At 32.3% G+C, this 21,127-nt stretch overlaps 1 protein-coding gene across 1 annotated transcript; it reads left to right on the top strand.

Annotated features, from left to right (window-relative positions):
- Positions 1 to 12,245: 12,245 nt before the first annotated feature.
- Positions 12,246 to 17,816, top strand: LOC128190474 (uncharacterized). The gene is made up of 6 exons (XM_052862547.1): positions 12,246 to 12,367; positions 14,441 to 14,584; positions 15,600 to 15,974; positions 16,258 to 16,377; positions 16,467 to 16,595; positions 16,717 to 17,816. The coding sequence occupies exons 1-6, from the start codon at positions 12,352 to 12,354 to the stop codon at positions 17,670 to 17,672; spliced, it is 1,740 nt and encodes a 579-aa protein (XP_052718507.1). The 5' UTR covers positions 12,246 to 12,351; the 3' UTR covers positions 17,673 to 17,816.
- The last annotated feature ends 3,311 nt before the right edge of the window (positions 17,817 to 21,127 follow it).

Below are 21,127 nucleotides of genomic sequence, written 5' to 3'. Positions count from 1 at the left end.
ATTTAAATGTGTTGATCATTAACAGCTGGATGGTTGTGGCCATTTTTAGGCTATATCAATCTCCCTAAAAAGAAGAGCTCTGTATAAGGATAGAACAGGATATTTAAATTTTCAAAACTAAATTTTATGGATTTATCTTTACTAAACGATAGTTTATAGTTAAACAAATCGTATATAAAATCTAAGGAAGATCTGATGGTAAATGTGTTGACCATTCGGCCTCCTTACACATGAAAATAGATTTATATCTAGTGAATATTTCTCCGGGTTTTCGTTAGAATTCCAATTGTATTCATACAGCTACTGACGAAATCGAATCACGATAAAACCACTTTCAACCATTTTCCCGGGTATAAATATACGCATTCCTTGGTTTTATAAAACAGTCTTTAAGGTTGCTCTATACACCACTTTTTGATGACGCAGTACGCAAAAAAGTAAATCTGGAAGCATGCAATTCCGGTACTGGCTCGTTTTAACTGAGGCGAATTGTATGGGGACCGCTCTTTTGAAAAAATTGTTAAATGAATAGATTTAATTTATTTGAAAAATTCATTATACTTATAAGTAATGTGGTATTTGACACCTTCACGTTGTGTTGTAGTATTTATCGAAATAAACAATAAAATCAAGTATAGTTTTTTAAATAGTTTCTTTCCCATTACCGACATCTTACAGCGTAGCACAGTGGGTTAGTGGTTTCACTACAATCCTGTAGGTCATGAATTCGAATCCCGTTGAGGACAATAAAATCTTTAACTTTCCAAAATTTTCTAAGACGTATTTTTTGGTTGAATACTGTGAAAGAAAATTCTAAACCGGTGAAAGTATTTCAATTATAATATACTTTAATCCACATTAATAGCGACAGATATTCCTTTCCACCTCAAGAGGATGGAAGGGTGGCTTTGAATTTCTCTCAGGTTGGGATACATAAATCCTATTAGTTAATTTTCCCCTTTATTTATTTGACTTAGTTTTGCATTAAAGCGAATATATTCGCTTATACAAGCCTATAATGAAATACGTATGTATTTATTATTCCAACATGATGTTTAGGAAATTTTCTTCAACTCAGAAATGAAAAGTCCCAAGGTGTTTGGGCCTTGGGACTTAGGAACGATAACTCTTACCTGAGGAACTTTCATACCAAATAAAAATAAAAAAAATTTTGTGCTTATTTGCAGTGATTTTCATTCAATTTTTTATGTCACATTTATTAAAATACATTTTCTTATAACATCAAGTAGCTTTTTAAGATGATTTGTCAACAGAGAAAGAAAATATGAAAAATTATGTTTTGGGGAAATACTAAAAAAATTGCAATAATAACATTATTGAATGTTAAGAAGTGTTATATTTTTTTAGGTGTCCGAAGGGAATATCCATCATATGACAAAAAAATTCTCTCAATTTGTTAATAGTTAATTTTTTTAAAATTATTTTACGAAAACATGAAAAAACATTAAAAAATTCTTTTAAAATACCTATAGTATCCCTATCATCATTTAAATATTTGATAAGTATATGTTTTGTGGTCTTCTATTGAAAATTGGAATAAACTGTGGGTGTATAGAGCCACCTTAAAGCACTCTCTAGCATTATTCAGTTATATTAATTATGTATTCAGTGAAAATGTTATTTTAAATTTATGATACTTACATTGTTAAATATCGTTTTAAATTTTACACGGTTAGGGTCAACTATACATGAACTTCTTTGTGTTCAATCGAAAATTAGCTGATATGAAGAACGGATTTCAGTTTTATCGGGAACGCATATACATGTAGTAATAATGTATTAAGTAGAGTTTATAACATATATACATCCCTATACATACGTCAGATTTAGCCGTTCCTTCTGTGCAGTTTATTGAACCTACTAATCAACAATAAATTATGTACATGTGTATACACTTTATCAACACTGTTCTGCTATGTTTCTCACGAGAAAGATCCTCCAAACATTCTGCAGATAGCTTAAAGTCCGCCCTTCAAGTCATTTCCTAACCGCCAAGGTCCGACTGAATTTCTGCATTAATTTCTGTAAATTAACTGTCATAACCTTTTCTGTCTCATTCCACTTCATCAGCGACTGTAGGTCACATAATGATAATAAACACAGATATCATTTACCAACTTACTTTCATTTTTTTTTTACAGGTGACATGTCGTATTAGTAACTTTTAGTAAAACGCACAATAATAAGTTTAAACAAATGGAAGAAAGGTAGAATCAGGTACATTCAAAACGCACTTTGATTACAAGGCTGGTTTTACAAAAGAAATTTCCATTTTATTTAAATCTTAAAACGATCTTCATCAATGTACTTGAATGTTTACAAATCCATTTATTCCGAACTTACTAGTATTTAATTGCCATTAGAATATTTTACCGGCTTATAGTTGACTCTTTTTGTAGCTGATGAATATTTCCCATTTATAAATTCGGTCTAAGGTCATTAGTTGCCTTGCAATAGTACGCAGCTTGATTTCCACAAATCATTCCTGAAGTTGCGCTGACTGTCCTCAAGAACTTTCCAAAAGTGGCAAAGAATCTAAACTCGTTAAAGATCGGCAAAAAATATGATTTATCGCAAACTATTTTGTGATATCAAATAAATACTGAACATCATGAAGGGCCCATCCCCTTCACATGAAAGTCATACATTTCCTGTATTTGCATAAAAAATATTTGATGTATTAAATGTTTTATTTTGAACATGTTTTATTGATTAAACAAAAGGATTAGAAACAAGTTCTAACAACTTACAAGTTCCTCTCCTTAAATATAACAATATATAGTTATCATGCATATAAATTTAGAACAAAAGAAAATATAATATTGATATACACAAAGAAATATTATTTAAATCTCAAGGAATTCATCTATAAACTTTTGTACAGAAGCAAAAATGTTTTTGTTGATATGAAAAGGTAGGTTGTTGTTGCCATAAAAAAGTAAATTAGTACCAATATATTGACTAAATCTAACATAAATAATTGATCGAACATGTTGTTGTATTAAATGCTGAACATATAATTTCGGGGGGAACGAGAGAGTCAAGGAAAATTAGGTATCTAATGCATGGTAATTACTTAAAAACCATTTTGAAAGAAGAGAGAACGTCTCAATATTTATTTCCTAGAAATGTCAATGTCAGATAGGAGACATTATTCAAGGATCTTACAAGTTTATAAGCATATTTTAACAGCTAGAGGAAGACGCGTATGCATCATCATATGCCATGAAATGTTGTAATTTTTTTGACAAATTTGAATCTATGCAAGAGTCTGTCATTAAAAAGGTCATGCTTTCTGCAAAGTAACATTGGGCACTCAGATTCGTTCGAGGTTTCTACACTAAAACATACATCTTTGCTTATCTTCGATATTTCCTGGCTCCAAGGCATAGGGTTAAGTAGCGACTTGTAATTTTCAATCTTTAATATTTTTATTAACGTGAATCGTAAATGAAATAAATGACAAAGCTCCCTCCACCTTATTTTATCGGACGATAGCTATACAGACCTACAACGGCTTATGAGAAGCATTGCCAAAGGTAGTTTGGACTGAGATCTATTCTCAATATCTGTATGTTGTCTTTAGGGCCAATCTCCATCGCTGCAATTCTACATAGACATAAGAACAAATTTTTTAAGTTTCCTTTGTTAATTCATTTTTTTCAATTATGTATTGTTTGAATGCAAGTAAATTATATACTAGATAAGAAAACTCTGGGTAAATATTAAACAGTTTATCTATAGAATACATGATAAAGCACTCTGAATAGCATTAGCAGATCAAACCACACCTATCAATTTTATACTTAAAGTACGGTGGAGCATTTACGACATATGATTGATTGTAACAAAGATAAGAACAACAAAGTACCAGTGGAACATACCGATTTATAAAATTATCGTGTTTTCTTATGCTATTGTAGATGCTTATTGTGCAAATTAGGAAAATACTTGTTTAACCAATTGATATACAAGTGTCTGACTGCAACGTCCGAACCGGGGGGATGGAGCTAGGGGGCTTAGCCCCCCCCCCCACTTTTGTATTTAAACATAACCCTTACCCCCCTCCCCACCCTTCCATTTTTTGGGCTTGTCAAGATTTCTGATAAGTCTAGCCCCGTCCCCCGCCCCCTTGTCAATTAGCTTCCGACGACACTGTAGCCTATAATATTATGAGTACGAAAAGATAATTATCGTTGTGCGCACGAATTATTTTGTCAAAAGAACAAGATATTACGTAGTGTTTTACACTTCAGTATTTCACATTCACATCATAAACTATATACTTTTTAAGATTAAATGATTGATGTAGGGAAGACTTACATGTATTCGTATTTTTCTCCGAAACAAAATGCTTTTTTTTTCATTCTATTAAAATAAATCAGCCCCCCCCCCCCCCCCCAAAAAAAAAAACCAACCATATAAAGTGCACTTATTCATAATTAGATAATATACATGATTTGATATACTTGCCAATAATGTTAACAGTTGTTGGGATAAATGGCTCTGGTATAGAGAGTTGATGAGAATGACCACAGGTAATGCCAACTATGTTAAAAAAAAAAACATCCACGACGCTTACTTAATTAAGTCTTAATTCGTTGATTATTACTATGTTACGAAAAAGAAACGCACACACAAATTTATATTTTTTCAATAAGACAAATTTTTATTTGATAGAGACAGTGAATTTACTTTTATTTTTAACTTGTTATTTTTTCCTTCTATTTAGAGTTTGAACATTTATTTGATAAAGAAAACTTACACACTGGAGCAGCTTTACAGTAAAAAAATCTCCAAAAATATCGATATACTCAGCTAAGTAGTCACGCATTACTTATCAATAGAAAAACTACGGTAAAATAGGCCGCTAATTAGACCCTGAGATGTCATATTATGTCATCTAATAAAAAGAGTTTGAACACTTATTGGAAAAATGATAGAGAGATCATAGGGACGCAAATTTGCATAAAAAGAGTATCCCAAAATATCAATTAATGTAGAGAACTAGTCACGCATTACATCACAACAGAAGGGCATTTGTAAAATAGGGCACTAATTAAAAACGTATCTGTCATCATTGCGGGAAACGTTACGCGGTGCTATGTTTTACGACTCTATTATTCAAATACTTCACGGATTAATAAAACAAAGCATACCTGGGAGATTTAGTGGGCATTGACTTGGAGCGATGAAGCTGTCCATCCTCACCTTTCTGCATCTAAGAGATCGTTTATTTAAAAGCTTTATAGAAGATGGTAAGTTATTTTTGTTTTCTTTTGTGAATCTATTTTACTGTTTATTGTTTCCTGTCAATAATAACACAAATAACAAAGACGGTATTTTGCAAAGTTGACAGTTTGGTAAGTTGTTGCAACTCTGAAATGCTGAGTCATTTTTTTCGCTGTTTTTTTTTAACGATGCTTGAAATTACTGGACAGACAACAATTTTCTAGCTCACTTAATTATGTAGAAATCAGCTTTTTCTAATTGTTTCATTCAATTAATATATTGTCTATTGTAAAAAAACAGTGTGGTAGAATTAGTAAATTTGACACAAGCGTCAAAAGAATTACCACAAAAGATGAATTATGTTTCTTGTTTCATGTTGACAATGCATATTTCTAGAGAGGCTGTCTACGATAAAATAGAGGGGGAAAATAAAAAGTGTATACTCTCTTCTCATTATATATCGCGGGTTCCGTTGTATCGCGGTATATTCCAAAAAATAGGATTCCCTTTTTTTCCGCGATTTCCACAAGGAGTCCATGCACCAACTTCAGGATGAGTGCAAAGAAGGTTGTCAAATACATCGGCAAATAAAATTTTTCTCGCAAATAAATTTTTTTCCGGAGAGAAAGCAAGTTCAAAAGTCCACAATTTATCGAATGAAAAAAACTACATAAAAAGCATAATAGAATGTATATCTAATTCCCTAACCAGTTTAAGTGACTTTGCTTTCATGAAGAATCATATTTTATTTTAACAAAAATAAAAACTGCCCGTTATAATAGAACTCTCTAATTTTGAAGGTGAAGAAGACTTGTGATTTAAAAATAGCACACAAAATAAACTACGTAAGTTGGGAAATTAATGTTACTCAGAAAAGCTAATCTAATACAAGCTTTTTGAACAGCACTTATGACATGTGAAAATGATAACTTGGTATATCTTTTTTTAGGGAAAAAAATAAGTACCGCGATATTATGAGACACCAGTATAAATGATTGTTCTTCGTATTTCCTTGAATTCAACAGGATAGCTCATATAAACGTACCACAAAATTACCCGCATACTAACTTTACATTTTCCAGTGTCTTTGTGATAAAACAAAAATTCAAATGGAACTGTTTAGATATTATTCATCGATGTACGTTTTTTTTTTCAATAATTCAGCCATTTTTATGGAATGCATTTTGATGTACTTTCAATTCTAAGCTAATAGACAGTTGTAAATTATACATTGTAAGAATCTCGTAAGTTACTTTTTTTTGCAAAGTTAGATGTAACCACTAGGCACATAGCATCGTAGAGGGTTTAGCCCCCCCCCCCCCCCCATCACTTTTTCTCGCCGGAAATGTAATTGTTCCTAAATTCACCTTGAAAGATTTAGAAGTTGGAGTAATAGGCTTACCTTGAAAGATTGAGAATTTGGAGTAATAGGCCTAAGATTGAGAAGTTGGAGTAATAGGCATACTATAGGGGACCCCCCCCCCCCCCCTACACACACGGAATAGGAATTTCATGATTTGGGAAAACAATTTTGGTAGGTAAATTTATTTTTGGAAGTAAAGGTAATTCCCCCCCCCTCCCCCCCCCCCCCCACGGATTAGGATTTACATGATTTTGGGAATTAGTTTTGTCCTCAATATTTCTGAGGATTAGTCTAGCCCCCCCCCCCCCCCCCACTTTCAATTTGCTTCCGACGCCAGTGGTACGTATAGCATTGCGGTGTGACCTTTGCTCAGGGAGGTCAAAGTTTTTTTTTTTTTTTTTTTTTTTTTTTATCTTTTATTAAAATCATTCTTCATCACAAAACATACATATTTTGATACTCGTATCGTATAAATATATCTTCTGTGTAATAAGCATAGTTTTACATGCATGAAAAAACAACTATTGTTATACATATTAAATCTATTGTACAACAATTATAATAATTAGTATTCATCATAAACATACATCGTATTACTGTATCACATATCATATATCAAAAATATGGTACTTCATATACTGTTTTGAAATTATAGAAAGTTTCCAACATTTTTATAAAAATCGTTTTTATTTCTACCAATACTGGTGATAATTACATTCTGGAGAAAAAGAGTATTTTTAAGCTTGTGCCTTAGGTCTTGCTCACACATTCTTTCTTTCTGAATTCTACATTTCATTTTATATTTATATATTGTAAAACTAATGAAAGACAAAAAGTTATTCAAAAAAGAAGTTTTCTCACTAATTTCATTGTAAAAACCTAGTACAACAATTTTCCATGTGACATCAAATTTTAAGTACATGCTTATTCTCTCCCAGAAATGTTTGACAATTTTGCAATCATACAAAAGGTGTTTTATATCCTCGTTAACATTGCACACTTCGCACAATGGAGAGACAGCTTTGTTCCATTTACTGACACATACATTATTGTTCAATATACCATGAAGGAGTTTGTAATTAAATTCTGAGATTCTTTTTTCATATATTTCTTTGATTTTTGCAATATACACATTTTCCCATAGACATAATGTGTCGTTAAAAACTTTTCTCCATCTAATTTCGTATATTGGTTTTTGAAACTTTTTATCAATAAACAATGAATAGTAAAAATTACTTTTAACATTGTTAACTGAATTAACGGTATTGTTTCGAAATAAAAAAGATACACGATGCTTGATTTTGACGTATTTTGAATAGCTGCAGTCAAATTTTTCTTTATAAGCTTTAAATGCTTTTCTAAGCATGATATATTCACATAAGATATTGTTTTTTCTAACCAGTTTTTGTGTAAAGTACATCATATCATAAAACTCTCCATTTTCATCAAAAATATCTTTAACATACAAAATTCCACTTTTTATCCAATTTTCAAAACATAGTGGTTTATTTTCATACTGGAAAATGTTATTGTTCCATATAAATTGACTCAGGAATTCGTCTCTATTTAGCGTATTCACATTTTTTTGTTTTTTACATCTGTTAAAAGCTGAAAATACATTTCCGTAAAAAACAGGAAGTTTCAGCATTTTGAAAAATGATGATTCCAAAAAGTTGTATTCTGTTGTTTTTAAAATATCAGAGATAGTAAGTTTATATTGTCTCATAACTGCACTAAGTGCTCTATGTATAACACTGTTTTCATTTAATATTCTACTTATCCATGATGCTTTAGCAGCATGAAATTTGCTTTCAATATCAATAACACCTATTCCACCTTGTTCAATTTTGCCAATTAGAGTATTTCTTTTAATTCGGTCTCGCTTTTTCCAAATAAAGTTATATATAAGTTTAGAAGCAGCTTTAAAAAAGTCACTTTTAGGGTTTTCTAAAATATTGGCATTATATAATATTTTTGATATTGCTAGGGTATTGACTACAGTGCATTTACCAAATATGGTTAAATTTCGTCTTTTCCAGACACTTAGTATTTTTTCTAGTTTTTCTAGTTTACTTATCCAATTTTTTTCATAGCATACAGTTTTATCATGTCCCAGGTAAATACCGAGCGATTTTATACAGGTCTTTGTTATTTTTATTCCATGTATATGAGAATCGTTGGAATACATATCGATAAATGAACCAGTTAACAGACACTCTGTTTTTTCTAAGTTAAGTTTAGGTCCAGCAACCTTACTAAATTCGGTAATTGTTTCTATTGCTTTTCTCAAAGAGTTTGTATCTTTTAGCATGTTTGTACAGTCGTCCGCATGTTGAACGGTTTTAAAACTTAAATCATTGCAAGTATCATTTTTATTCAGAGTTAAACCCTTAATATCGTTATCATTTTTAATTTTAATTGCTAATATTTCAATTACAAATATAAATAGGAGAGCGGATACAGGACACCCCTGTCGAATTCCTCTATGCATTGTGCATGATTTCGATATCCAACCATTGTTTTTAATTTTAAAGACTGGGTCATTATACAATGTTTTTATCATTCCTATAAATTCATCTCCGAAGTTAAACTTTTCTAACGTTTTAAACATAAAATTATATTCTACTGAATCAAAGGCCTTTTCAAAATCAACAAAGAGTAATATTCCATCTAAGTCGTTGTGCATGTAATATTCAAAAACATCAAGTATTAGTCTAGCATTTTCTCCAATATAACGTCCTTTTATATATGCACTTTGCTCACGTCCTATCAATCTACTTGCTATTTTTTGTAAACGATTAGCTAATACGTGTGCAAATATCTTATAATCTGTGTTTGTTAAGCTAAGGGGTCTGTAGTTTTTGGGATTAGTTTTTTCTCCTTTTTTGAAAATTAAAGTCATTATCGCGTTTCTTTGTGAAAAAGGCAATATTCCATTTTCTATACTCTTGATTAGAGATTCATAATAGATATGTTTTATATCATCCCAAAAGGCTTTATAGAATTCTGCCGGTAAACCGTCTTGTCCGGGAGATTTATTATTTTTCATATTTTCAACTGCAGTTTTACATTCATTTAATGTTGGTATTTCATCACACATTTCCTTTTCATTATCACTGATTTTTCCACAATTAATACTATCGAGATAATTTTGAATATCAACTATATCAATATCATTGCTTGTATACAGTTTATCATAAAAATTCATAAGAACATCTATTATTTCTGTTGTCGTCGTATATTCTATTCCATTTTCATCTTTTATTTTGTTAATCGTATTATTTGTTTGTTGTCTTTTTTCTAGATTTAGAAAGTAAGAGGTACTTTTTTCCCCTTTTTCTAACCAAACAGATCTAGAGCGAACATAAGCTCCACTGCATTTTTCCGCATAATAATCATCTATTTCTTTCTCTAATAAACGTTTATAGTTCATATTTATTTCAGAGTATTGCTGAGATTCTAGTTTTCCTATTTGCTTTTCAATGAAGTTTATACGATTTTTCTTACTTTTAGCCAAGTTCTTAGAAAAGTTTATACAAAAGTTTTTTATTCGTATTTTAAGGTGTTCCCATTTACTTACAGGGTCTTGTATTTCTGTTTTATATTCTCGAATATATTGTTTTAGTTGTTTGCAAAAATTTTCATTGTTAAGCAATGAGGTATTTAGTTTCCAATATCCTACGCCGCTAGGATTTTCAGAGGTACATAATTTAAAAGTTATCCCCATGTGATCTGTTAATCTATTATTTTCTACTTTGGGAGCTTTTCTTATCATAATATTGTTAAGTATGGAACATAAACTATCTGAAAGGAAAACATAGTCTATTCTACTTTTTGGGACATTATCTCCATCACACCAAGTTAAACCTTGTTCGGATTTTTTTCCAAAATATATCCAACTATCTTTTAGACTAAGAGTTTTTAAAATTTTCTTTAGAATATTAACAGTTTTATCACTTAATTCGTTGTTAATTTGGCAATTAAAATCACCACATAGTACAACATTATCTAAGTTTAGAGAATTTTTATTAATCCAAGAAATTAATCGTTTGAAAAAATCAGCCCTATCTTTTTCGTTGTTTGGGGCATAAATATTCACCAAAGTTACCACTTTTTCATTATATCTTATGTTGACTAATAATCTTCTACCGTCTAGTGATTTATGGTAATTGATAATTTCTATATTGCTATTTTTCCTGAGTAAAATTGACACTCCTCTGCTGTAAACTGATTCTGAATAGCAATTAATTATTTCACCAACCCATCGTGAATTATATATACATTCTTGATTTTCTACAAAATGAGTTTCTTGTAAAAATATTACATCATATTTCACATCATTTAGCCAATCAAAAAGAATTGTTCGTTTTTTGTACGTATTTAAACCTCGAACATTTAATGAGAAAAAAGTTAATGTCGTATCGTTCATAGGTTTATGAGAGTTACATTGCTGACTTACTACTGATTGTCACCCTTGTCGCACTTGTCGTTCTTTTTTCTCTGCCTTCGAAGATCTTTTAGAAAGTCTTCAATGTTCGGTTGGCCCTCGGCCGATGCTCCTTTCCGGGGTAAGGAAGAACTCCTGAGCTTCCGGGTGTGTTTGTTAGCCAGCTTTTGGTATAAGAGTCCAAGTTATCTGCTTGTGACTACAGGAACGTATATATACTAAGTATAAATACTTACGTCCTTGATGACTGTATTACAAAGAAGGAGGTAATTCGGTCACACATATTATTCATTTCTTATCAATGTAGGCCATTTCGGCTTAAAAAAGGGGGTATATGTACAACCAAAGAAGGTCCTAGGACATCAAAACCAGCTAGTTAAAGATAAGAAACGAAAAAATGTGTCTTGGGAATTCAAATCAAGGGAGATTGCCTTTTTTAAAGTCTGAATGTTAGTGTAAAATATTAGTGTAAACATCCAATCTTTGAGCGTTTTCTGTGACGGCGATGCTGGTTCATACTCCCAATTGTTACTTAGGTTATATACAAGTCACAAATATATATAAACTGTTTACTCTTTTACCTAATATTTACACATACAGACTACGTTCAAAATACTTTCTAATTACTGAAATTATTTCAGAAGTCATTTCCTTGGCACCACATTTTTATCAGTAAGTAGCAAAAAAGGACAAAACACCTGAACCCTTTACAAAGACATAATTAAGTGTCTGTGGTTTTCTATTGAGTTTATTCTCCGTTAATGGGAAGGGGTCTGTTCATTCAATGTAATATGAAAATTTACTTGAGAATATTTAGCTGATATAAAATAATATTCACACGAAAAATCAAATTATTTCATGAATAATTTCAATATAAAAACATTTTTATATCAGAGCTTTTCCCTTTTTTAATTAATTACTCATATTTTATTAAAAGAACAAACAATCTAATATTATTGATAACACCAGTAATGCTATACAAACAATATTAGTACTTGTTTTGATGTTTATAACAGTTCTCATCTCAACTTGATTTATCCCAGAACTTACTTAGGCTTACTATTAAAGAAGTTAAAAGGCGAAATGGGAATAAACTATCTGTTGACCTGTTCCACTGATAAAGGTGTTGTATTTCCGCCGATATCCTATATCTGTAAGCAGGTAATTCTTGTGTCCATACCCGCCCACTGATTTGTTTATACTCGCTATCAATGGGCTACTTAAACACGTGCTACATACAATGCAGTTTACATAATCATTTCATTTGTAAAACCGAAGCCAGATATTGATGATGCATTTCACAAGTAAGTTGAAATTCAAACTTTTATAAATTTGGTGAAATATGTCCATTGTTCCTATGTAGAGATACGCAATATTATTTTCACCAAAGTTATTGTAAAAAGTTATCGCGTCTTTTTAGATTTGCAAAGTTTAGAAGTGTAATATCTTTGGATAAATTTGGTCCCACGGGGTTTTTGTCCATGTTTAATATAAACGATATTTACGATTATAAATCTTTCCATTTCAACATTTTTGTCTTTTTTCTTAAAGAAAAATAAAGAAAAACTTGTTTGCATTAGATTGAATTGATTAATCTTATCAAAAAGACGAACTTTTAACAAACTGCATTCCAAGCCCATGAGTGTAGAAACCGGGAATCACGGTCACACAGAGCACGCCAGTGACCGAGGCATCATGGAGTAGATAAACGCAACGAGATTATTCTATAGTAAACCTGTAATAATACTGGGATATGATTATATTGTATCAGCCGTTAACGAAATTACGATATTTTATAATTGTAGGACCTTACCCATTATTATTTAGATCTATCCATGTTTATTGATTCATCACTTCCAAATGAATTCAAATGAGAAAAAAAAAAAAACGATAAGAAGTGTATTTATTGATATAAAAAAATTGAAGTTAGATTCTTATGTAATCTATAAATAAAGGCGGAGAGATATTGTTTTGGATTAGATTAGAATTTTAGACTTTAAATGCGACAGATAAAAGACTATATGAAACTTTTGAAATAAATTTCTTAGTAAACTAATGATAGTCATGCATATGATACATGCGTTTTTGTATCAAAAATATCCCACAGACACTAGTCTTTGCAATTTTTTCAACTTAATCTCCAGACAAATCAAAAACCAGTAAACTGTACATGTTAAGACAGTAGCCGTGTGCAGTTATCACAACTATACGGCTGGGTGATTCAGTCTATGGTTTTTATCATTACCAATTCTTGATTTCATTTTGAAAGAATAGTATTACGATAATTAACACAGATTAGTTTGGAAGTGTAGAGTTGGTGAAGGCGTTAAGTCGGACCGTCACAGCCTGCTTATAGCCGATTTTATGAACAGAATGTAACATCGGACTTTCTGTGCTGGAACATTGCTTCGTACTTAGTGTCTACTTTTCAGATAAAAATTATAAACTTGCGTCAGACATGTCAGTGTAGAGAGAAAACACTCTCCATTTTTTTTTTTATCTATTTAAAGCTTGGAACAACTTTTACATATATAGCTGCGTTGGGAACACTTCACCATAGCCTCATACTTTATTTTAATACATTATTAATACCACAATTAAGACTCTATACAGTTAGTTATGTAACGGTTTAAAACTGTGAGCCGTATGACCACACCAGTGCATATTTTAATTAAATGCTCATAAAACGTTTTGTGATGAAGACTTGCCAAATTTATTATAATTCGCATATAAAACAAAAATGTCAAAATTTTAGAAAGTTTTCAGTTCTAGTTTTAATTTTGAAGAGAAATGGTCACGATTGTTGTCAAAATTTATTTATCCGTTTTAAATGTTTACAATGCTTTAGTAAGGCATTTCTAATAGTCAACCATTTGAGTGTCAGTGGTTGAGTTAGTAAGGGAGATACAGAGCTCACAATTCTTTGTTTTGTAAACAAATTTTTTGTTCACATTTTGAAAGTAGATAAGAAAATTCCAGGTTTAGACTTAAAATGAATGTGACAATCGTTAGGGACTATTTATTTATGTTAAAACGAATTAGCAGATTAAAAAAATCAACTTGAAGAAGAGTTTTTATCGGCATATTGAACCAATGTAAACAAAAACATGGCACGAACCTTGTTTTCATAACAAAGAATTGTGAGCTCTGTATCTTGCTTTGAATTCTACGACTGCCACTCAAAATCTGACTGATCATTAGAAATGCATTACTAAAATATTGTAAACAATAAAAATAAAAAAATAAAATTTGACCCAAATCGTGACCATGCCCATTTAAAATGAACGTTATACACTTCTATTTTCGGACTCCCTGTGAAAAATATGAAGAAGTTCCTTATACATTCAATGAAAAACTATAATTATGGATCATTTCAGAAAGAAAGTCCCGTATTCGATCAATATCGGAGACCAATCCTGTGTTCACCATTGAAGCGGAGGTAGATAAAAGCATTGCTGTGACTGACCCATCTCGGAATTTCTACAAAAGTTCAAATGATCGGAGCCCTTGCATTGATTCAGGTGACTAAGAGCTTTGATGTGTACATTACATACTGCAAAACTCTGATCAACAATATTTATATTATCATAAAGTTAAGACATTATTTGATGTGTACATTATATACTGCAAAACTCTGATCAACAATATTTATATTATCATAAAGTTAGGACATTATATTATAGTATAGTTTATAAGCTCAAAACCACATGGTTAATAGGCATTGTATGAATACTTGTAAATACATAATTGTAAATGTATATATTTCTACATGGTGAATTTCGAAGAATTTGATAATAGTCAATATTCATTTGTTTCATTGATCAACAATTTCCCATTACAAACTGCTAGATTTATAAACTCTGCATACCAGCTCAGGAAAATAATATTCAAAAGTAAATGTTTTAAAACATTTTACATCAGAAATGTAATTTATCAATGTCCAAAGGTTAATATAATATAAATTTGAAATCATGCATGTATAAAGTTACAATTGTATACAGTGACTTATACATGTAGGTCCAAGGGGCCGGGTGCAAATTACGATTGTTTGAAATATACTTTGTATAATATAAATGTCATACACAATGTCTCTATAATAAACGATTACTTACTTACTTACTTACAATGTAAACTTTTCAACAAAGTGGGTTTTTTTTCATAAGTTTCGTAATTGCAAGCTACTTTCCCGCGACATCGGGTTCAACGTAATGTATTTTTTTTCCAAAATAATTATATTAATTAAACTCATTTAATAGTTGAATTTAAACATTTCTTAATTTATATCAAGTTATTAAAATACAACAAAATCTTGTAATATCGATAAGTATGCAGCAAAGTCAATGGGTTAGTAGTGAAATTATACCTGAGTCAGTAAAGTCTTGCATATTTTTGACCTGATTACTAGCAAATAATAAGGCGAGCCATATCGTTGTTACGGTTGCTAGTTTTAATAGTAAAATACCTAATAAATATATACAAGCATTTGACATCGTACTTTTTAGATATTTGAGAATAAATATACGTAATTATTCACAGTTACCCTTGAAGTCAACCAGTGGGAAACAGAGAGTGGATATGGTAGCTGTCTTTCCTCCAGAAAAACTTCTGCATCGGGTAGCCTCACAGAAAGTGGGCATATCAGTTGTCCTTCCTCCAGAAAAACTTCCGCTGCATCGGACATCTTCACAGAAAGTGGGTATGTCAGTTGTCCTCTCACGAGAAGAACTTCCGCTGCATCGGACATCTTCACAGAAAGTGGGCATGTCAGTTGTCCTCCCACGAGAACTTCCGCTGCATCGGACATCTTCACAGAAAGTGGATATGCTAGTTGTCCTTCCTCCCGAAAACCTTCGACTGCATCGGATATCGTCACAGTTCCCCCAGTGTCAGTCACTGCTACAACCCCCACGGGTAAGTTTGTCATCTCATAAATCCTTAACCGCCTCACCCCCCCCCTCCCCCGGCCCTTTGAAGGTTTGAGTCCTTAAAACTATATCCTTGGGTGTCTTTTTATAATTTTTTCTTTTGTATATTGTATATAATTTTGTTATTTGTATATTGCATTGATTGCATTTACGGTAATATGAAATCCGAGTCGTTTGGGAATACATTTGCTTTGGGTGTACGTTGTTTAGTCCCGCAGTAAATGATCATATCACTATTTGAAACATGTCAATGTTCATTTCCATTACAGAGGTAAGCTTCGCCAGACAGGTCTCCGGAAGTGAGGAAATTTCTTTCGATGAATTAAGTGCACGAAGGTCAACTCGGGGAAGATCGTTGTCTAATGGAAGCCTTGCGGTGTCAAAATCAGGTGAGCAATTGCTTCTGATATGCATGTATACATATAGTGCATTGAAACTACACGTATCAGACTCAAATATTTAATTTGGGTGCTCACAGGTAGACGAAGTGACCCCCCTTCCCCAAACAGACTTCCTGATGCTACAGATGATTCTGTTAGGGAGAGTTTTCAAAGATGTCCGTCAGAAAATTGTATTTCACCGGGTCTTTGTGAAAGTTTTAGAAGAGGTTCGTATATTTAGAATGGACAGAATATCGGGGATAATTTAATAAAATTTGGTTGGAATTAAGTTTTCTATAAATTGAATTTTCGTGAATGAAAATGTAAATACGTCTAATGTTGTTGCAGGTCCGTCCGTGGGATTCAGACAATTCAACAAACGAGAAAGGCGTTTCTCTGTCTGCTCTGAAAACATCGACGCAAGTGGAGTAAATGTCAATCTACACAATGTAATTGGCAAAAGAGGAACCGGAAAAGGACAATTCCGCAATGCTACTTCCGTTTCGCACGTCAGTTCCGGTTCTATTGTTGTTACAGACATTATTAATTGCAGGGTGACTCTTTTTCATGGAAGTGGGCGAGTTATGAGTGAAATTCAAACTGGACCCGGGACGGAACCGTGGGCAACCGCCGTCCTTCCCAATGGAAAGCTCGTCGTCTCTCTTCAAAGACCTGGGTGTCTCGCGATCTTTAGTGCAAATGGAGAGTTTTGTACAAACATTGCTTGCGATTTGCTAGTAAAACCATCCGGGGTAGCAACTGACAGGAAGGGAAGAATCATCGTTAGTGACGTAAGCACGGATTCTGTCTACATATTGGACCAGGATGGAGAGGTACTGAAGAGACTCGGAGGCGAACCGGAAGCACCAATAGTCTTTGAGGAGCCGCGGTACGTTAACGTTACCAGTAAAGGAAAAATTCTCGTGTGTGATTCCGCCAAGCATTGTGTACACGTGTTCGACTCCGAGGGAAATTTCCTCCACAGTTTCGGATCTTACGGTCAGGACTCTGGCCAATTCCGCTTCCCGTACGGTATAACATCAGACTTTGAAGATAACATCTATGTTGCAGATTACTATAATAACCGTGTGTGCATGTTTGCTATCTCCGGAGAATTTCTCGGTCATATTCTAACACCCTGTATGAAACTTAAGCGGCCTCAGGGTCTAGATATTAGGGACGGAATGACAGACTCCATCTTATACGTCAGTCACGGCGAAATGAAGGCACAGGAAGTGGTTGCGTTCAAACTCATTACGGGGTCCAAAAATAGACTCAAGAAGGCAATCGAAGTCCATCTCTAGTATTTAAAAATCATATGTATATTACCAAAACCTTATTCAAACGTTCTTGATTTCATGTGTTTCGATTCGATTACTAAAAGGAATGATCTTGTAACTACTATGTAGTTTTTAATTGTGATGATTCATAAAAGATAATAATGAAAATGTTGTTATTAATGTATTTTGTTACCATGACTCTAACGGGTAGGTTAAGGATCCATAAGGGCAATTTAACATCTTATTTTGACTGTAATATATAAAAACCTAAGATTAATAAAAGATTTTCGCGTTACGAAGTACAGCGAAAAATAATTGTCCTGACGACATGTAAACAATTACGAAAGTGTGGGGTTACAAAGTTTACCTTGTTATGGAGTATTTAGCCAATGAAATTTCAGTACTGAGTGTACGTGTTCGAATTGATTCATGGGTTGTCAGTAAGGTTCACTTTCTAGCGCAGGCCGTCCCGAGCAAGTCGTGTTTTTTGTTATATATATATATATATATATATATATATATATATATATATATATATATATATATATATATATATATATATATATATATATATATATATATATATATATATATATATATATATAGGTGTATTTCATATATCCTATTTCTATAAATTATTCAAAGAGTGAGGTGCCGCCACTCGCATGTTTGCTGACTCCCCATTTGGCCGCGGATACACAAGTTTCCATAGTATTTTCAAAACATCTGGGGGTTTTTTTATCTATGGTTTTTCCTGGGCGGCGGAGGAGGCTTTAATCATATTATACCATAGTATTATGGATGAACATATTGAAATTTTATGCTACTCAATATTAATGCCTTGTCCAATGGCTTGTTTATGTGTTTAAAAAATAAACCTGGCGTCAGCCTGCTCGGTGCGCTGCAATGCAATTAAAGGGTGTTTTTATTATGTGTAGTTATGAAATGAAGTGTGGACATTACTGTTTTGAATCACACCAAAAATTGAGAATTTTCCGTTTAATTAAATACATGTCATTGTTATCAAATCGGGTAGTTCAAACATTAAACATATAAAGAAAAAGCAAAAATCAGCTTTTTAAAAACTATACTGCTAAAATCCTATATTCTCCTCGATTAAATAGCTATTCATCTGGTTCTCAGAAAACCTTCCCGACTTTTATACCGTTTGCACGGTTTTGTTTCAAAGCAATACCGAACACAGGATTCTATACTTTGTTCAAAGTTTCTTCTTCCACCACTTTTTGCGTAATATCTCGATAATGATAAATACCTTTGTGCCCAAACTACATCCATTCACTAGAATAAAATCAAAGTACTGAAGTACTGACGGGAGTTGATTTTATTGATTATTATTTAATCTGAAGTCAACGATATGTAATTTAGCATGCAAGTAGTTTCTTAGCTGTATTTGAATACTTTCACACATATTTTGTTGAAAAAATTGTATTGAAACAATTTTTTAACAAACAAAATAATTAAGTCTAGACAACACCCGTACTTGTTTTATCTTTATATTGGATAACCTGCCCTTGATAACAAACGCTACCGCTATAGAAATGGTGCTTTTGTTAATCTGGCGTAGGAATACATACAATTACGACTACCGGTACCATTAAAAACTGATTTTTTAAAAGTTATTTATAGATAAGTTTCCTTAAAGAACATTGCTTTTGAATATATTACATCGATTTTTTTAAAATTATTTTCAAGTACTTAGTCTTGTCAGCGGTGATGGTTTTCGATTCATGATTGTGCTTACATGCAAGTCCAAACACTGTTTCACTTCCGTTTTGCCAAAGTAACTGTATAGGAGAGTTGATGGAAATCAACCCCCAAAGATTATCTGTTCTGAAATCCCCCTTCTACCGCTTCAAGTTTCAAGTTACAATACACAATCAAATATAGGCAGTATATAAAGATTTTTCATTGCAAAAACCATCGAGTATCCCGGATGATGACGTTCAAAAATTGTGCGAGGTTTCCTGAGTACTTCGAAATGGAGAAAAATTAAAACATTTTCCAATTTTGAACCTACGATGTTCCTTTTTGTTCATGTGAAATTCTCCGGGTATAAACAGATGATGTATAAACAGATGATATTCTACAATGTCTCTTTCATTACTCCTTACTAAGATACTAACAGCAGTTATGGAGAAACTTCACAAGTACTGTACTACAGTATATTAAACAAGTGGTGTAAATCAGATGTATATACTTAAAGACTCCAAAGAAATTTTACTGAAATCATAGCATCAAAAACTCACGACTTTTCTACACTTTATACAACCATTCACAACAATAAACTTGTCCATTCTTACGTCGACTCACAATACCCCAGTGAACTTGAAATAAAAGATACCACAGAGTCTGAGTCATCTGTTTCAAATCTAGATATATTACTAGAAAAAGACATTTATGGTAACTTAACAACAAAACTTCATGATAAACGAGATGAGTTAAATTTTTCTATCGTTAACTTTCCTTACTTATGTAGCAATATACCTTCATCACCTGCATATGGAGATTTTGTCAGTTGATTCGATACGCAAGAGCATGCTGTATTATCAATTTCTAAAAGCAAGCTATTGACAAACGAGTTGATTAAATAAGATTATCAACAGTATCGATTGAAGTCATCATTCCGTAAGTTCAATGGTCGATACAATGACCTTGTCAGCAAAAACAATCTTCCGCTGGGTCAAATGCTGACTAACTTTTATCATACGTTTATCATACTTATTGTTGGGCCATTATCATTTACCGCATTTTCTACGGATTTTTTCCGTTTGCCCGATTACGACAAAGAGCACACGGCGGGTGTGACCGATCAACAGAGGATGCTCACTCCTCCATGACACCTGATCCTGCCTCTAATTATATTTTTGTAGAGGTCCTTGTTTGCTCTGCTCCTGATTTGTGTATTTTTCCTTTGGACTTTTGATTTGGAACACCGTTTGTTATCAGCACATTTCATGGAGTATCGATAAAGAAATCTTTGATTGGTTTCACTTTTAATGATTGGATTTGTACTTCCTTGACATGTATTCTGGCGTCATGGGTTTCCGATAGTCTAACACTGAACGATTCATCTTATGACTGCCTCTTTAGTCAACAAATTTGAAACTACTACATGATTTTTAACCCTAACATAGCATCAACAATCACCGATACTAATTCAAAGAATCGTCGTCATCCTATCCATTTTCTGTGTATAAACAAACTTGATGCTGCATTCGACCAATAAAAATAATGTGTTTCCGATATATAGTATGATTCATCAACAAATTTCTTCAATAATACTTAAGCATATATCAAACTATTTTGTAAGTTTATTGTCATTTTCATAATTATTATAGAGAAACAAAGGAAAAAGTTTGCTAAATTGTTAAAATGAAGGAAATTAATTGTTGTTGATAGGAAAAATACTGCAGTTGTTACATATAACACTTGAAGCATATACTAATGATATGGATAAT

The sequence above is a fragment of the Crassostrea angulata genome, chromosome 6 (genome assembly GCF_025612915.1).
Source record: "Crassostrea angulata isolate pt1a10 chromosome 6, ASM2561291v2, whole genome shotgun sequence".
Lineage (NCBI taxonomy): Eukaryota > Metazoa > Mollusca > Bivalvia > Ostreida > Ostreidae > Magallana > Magallana angulata.
This window is presented reverse-complemented; position numbering and strand designations above follow the sequence as displayed.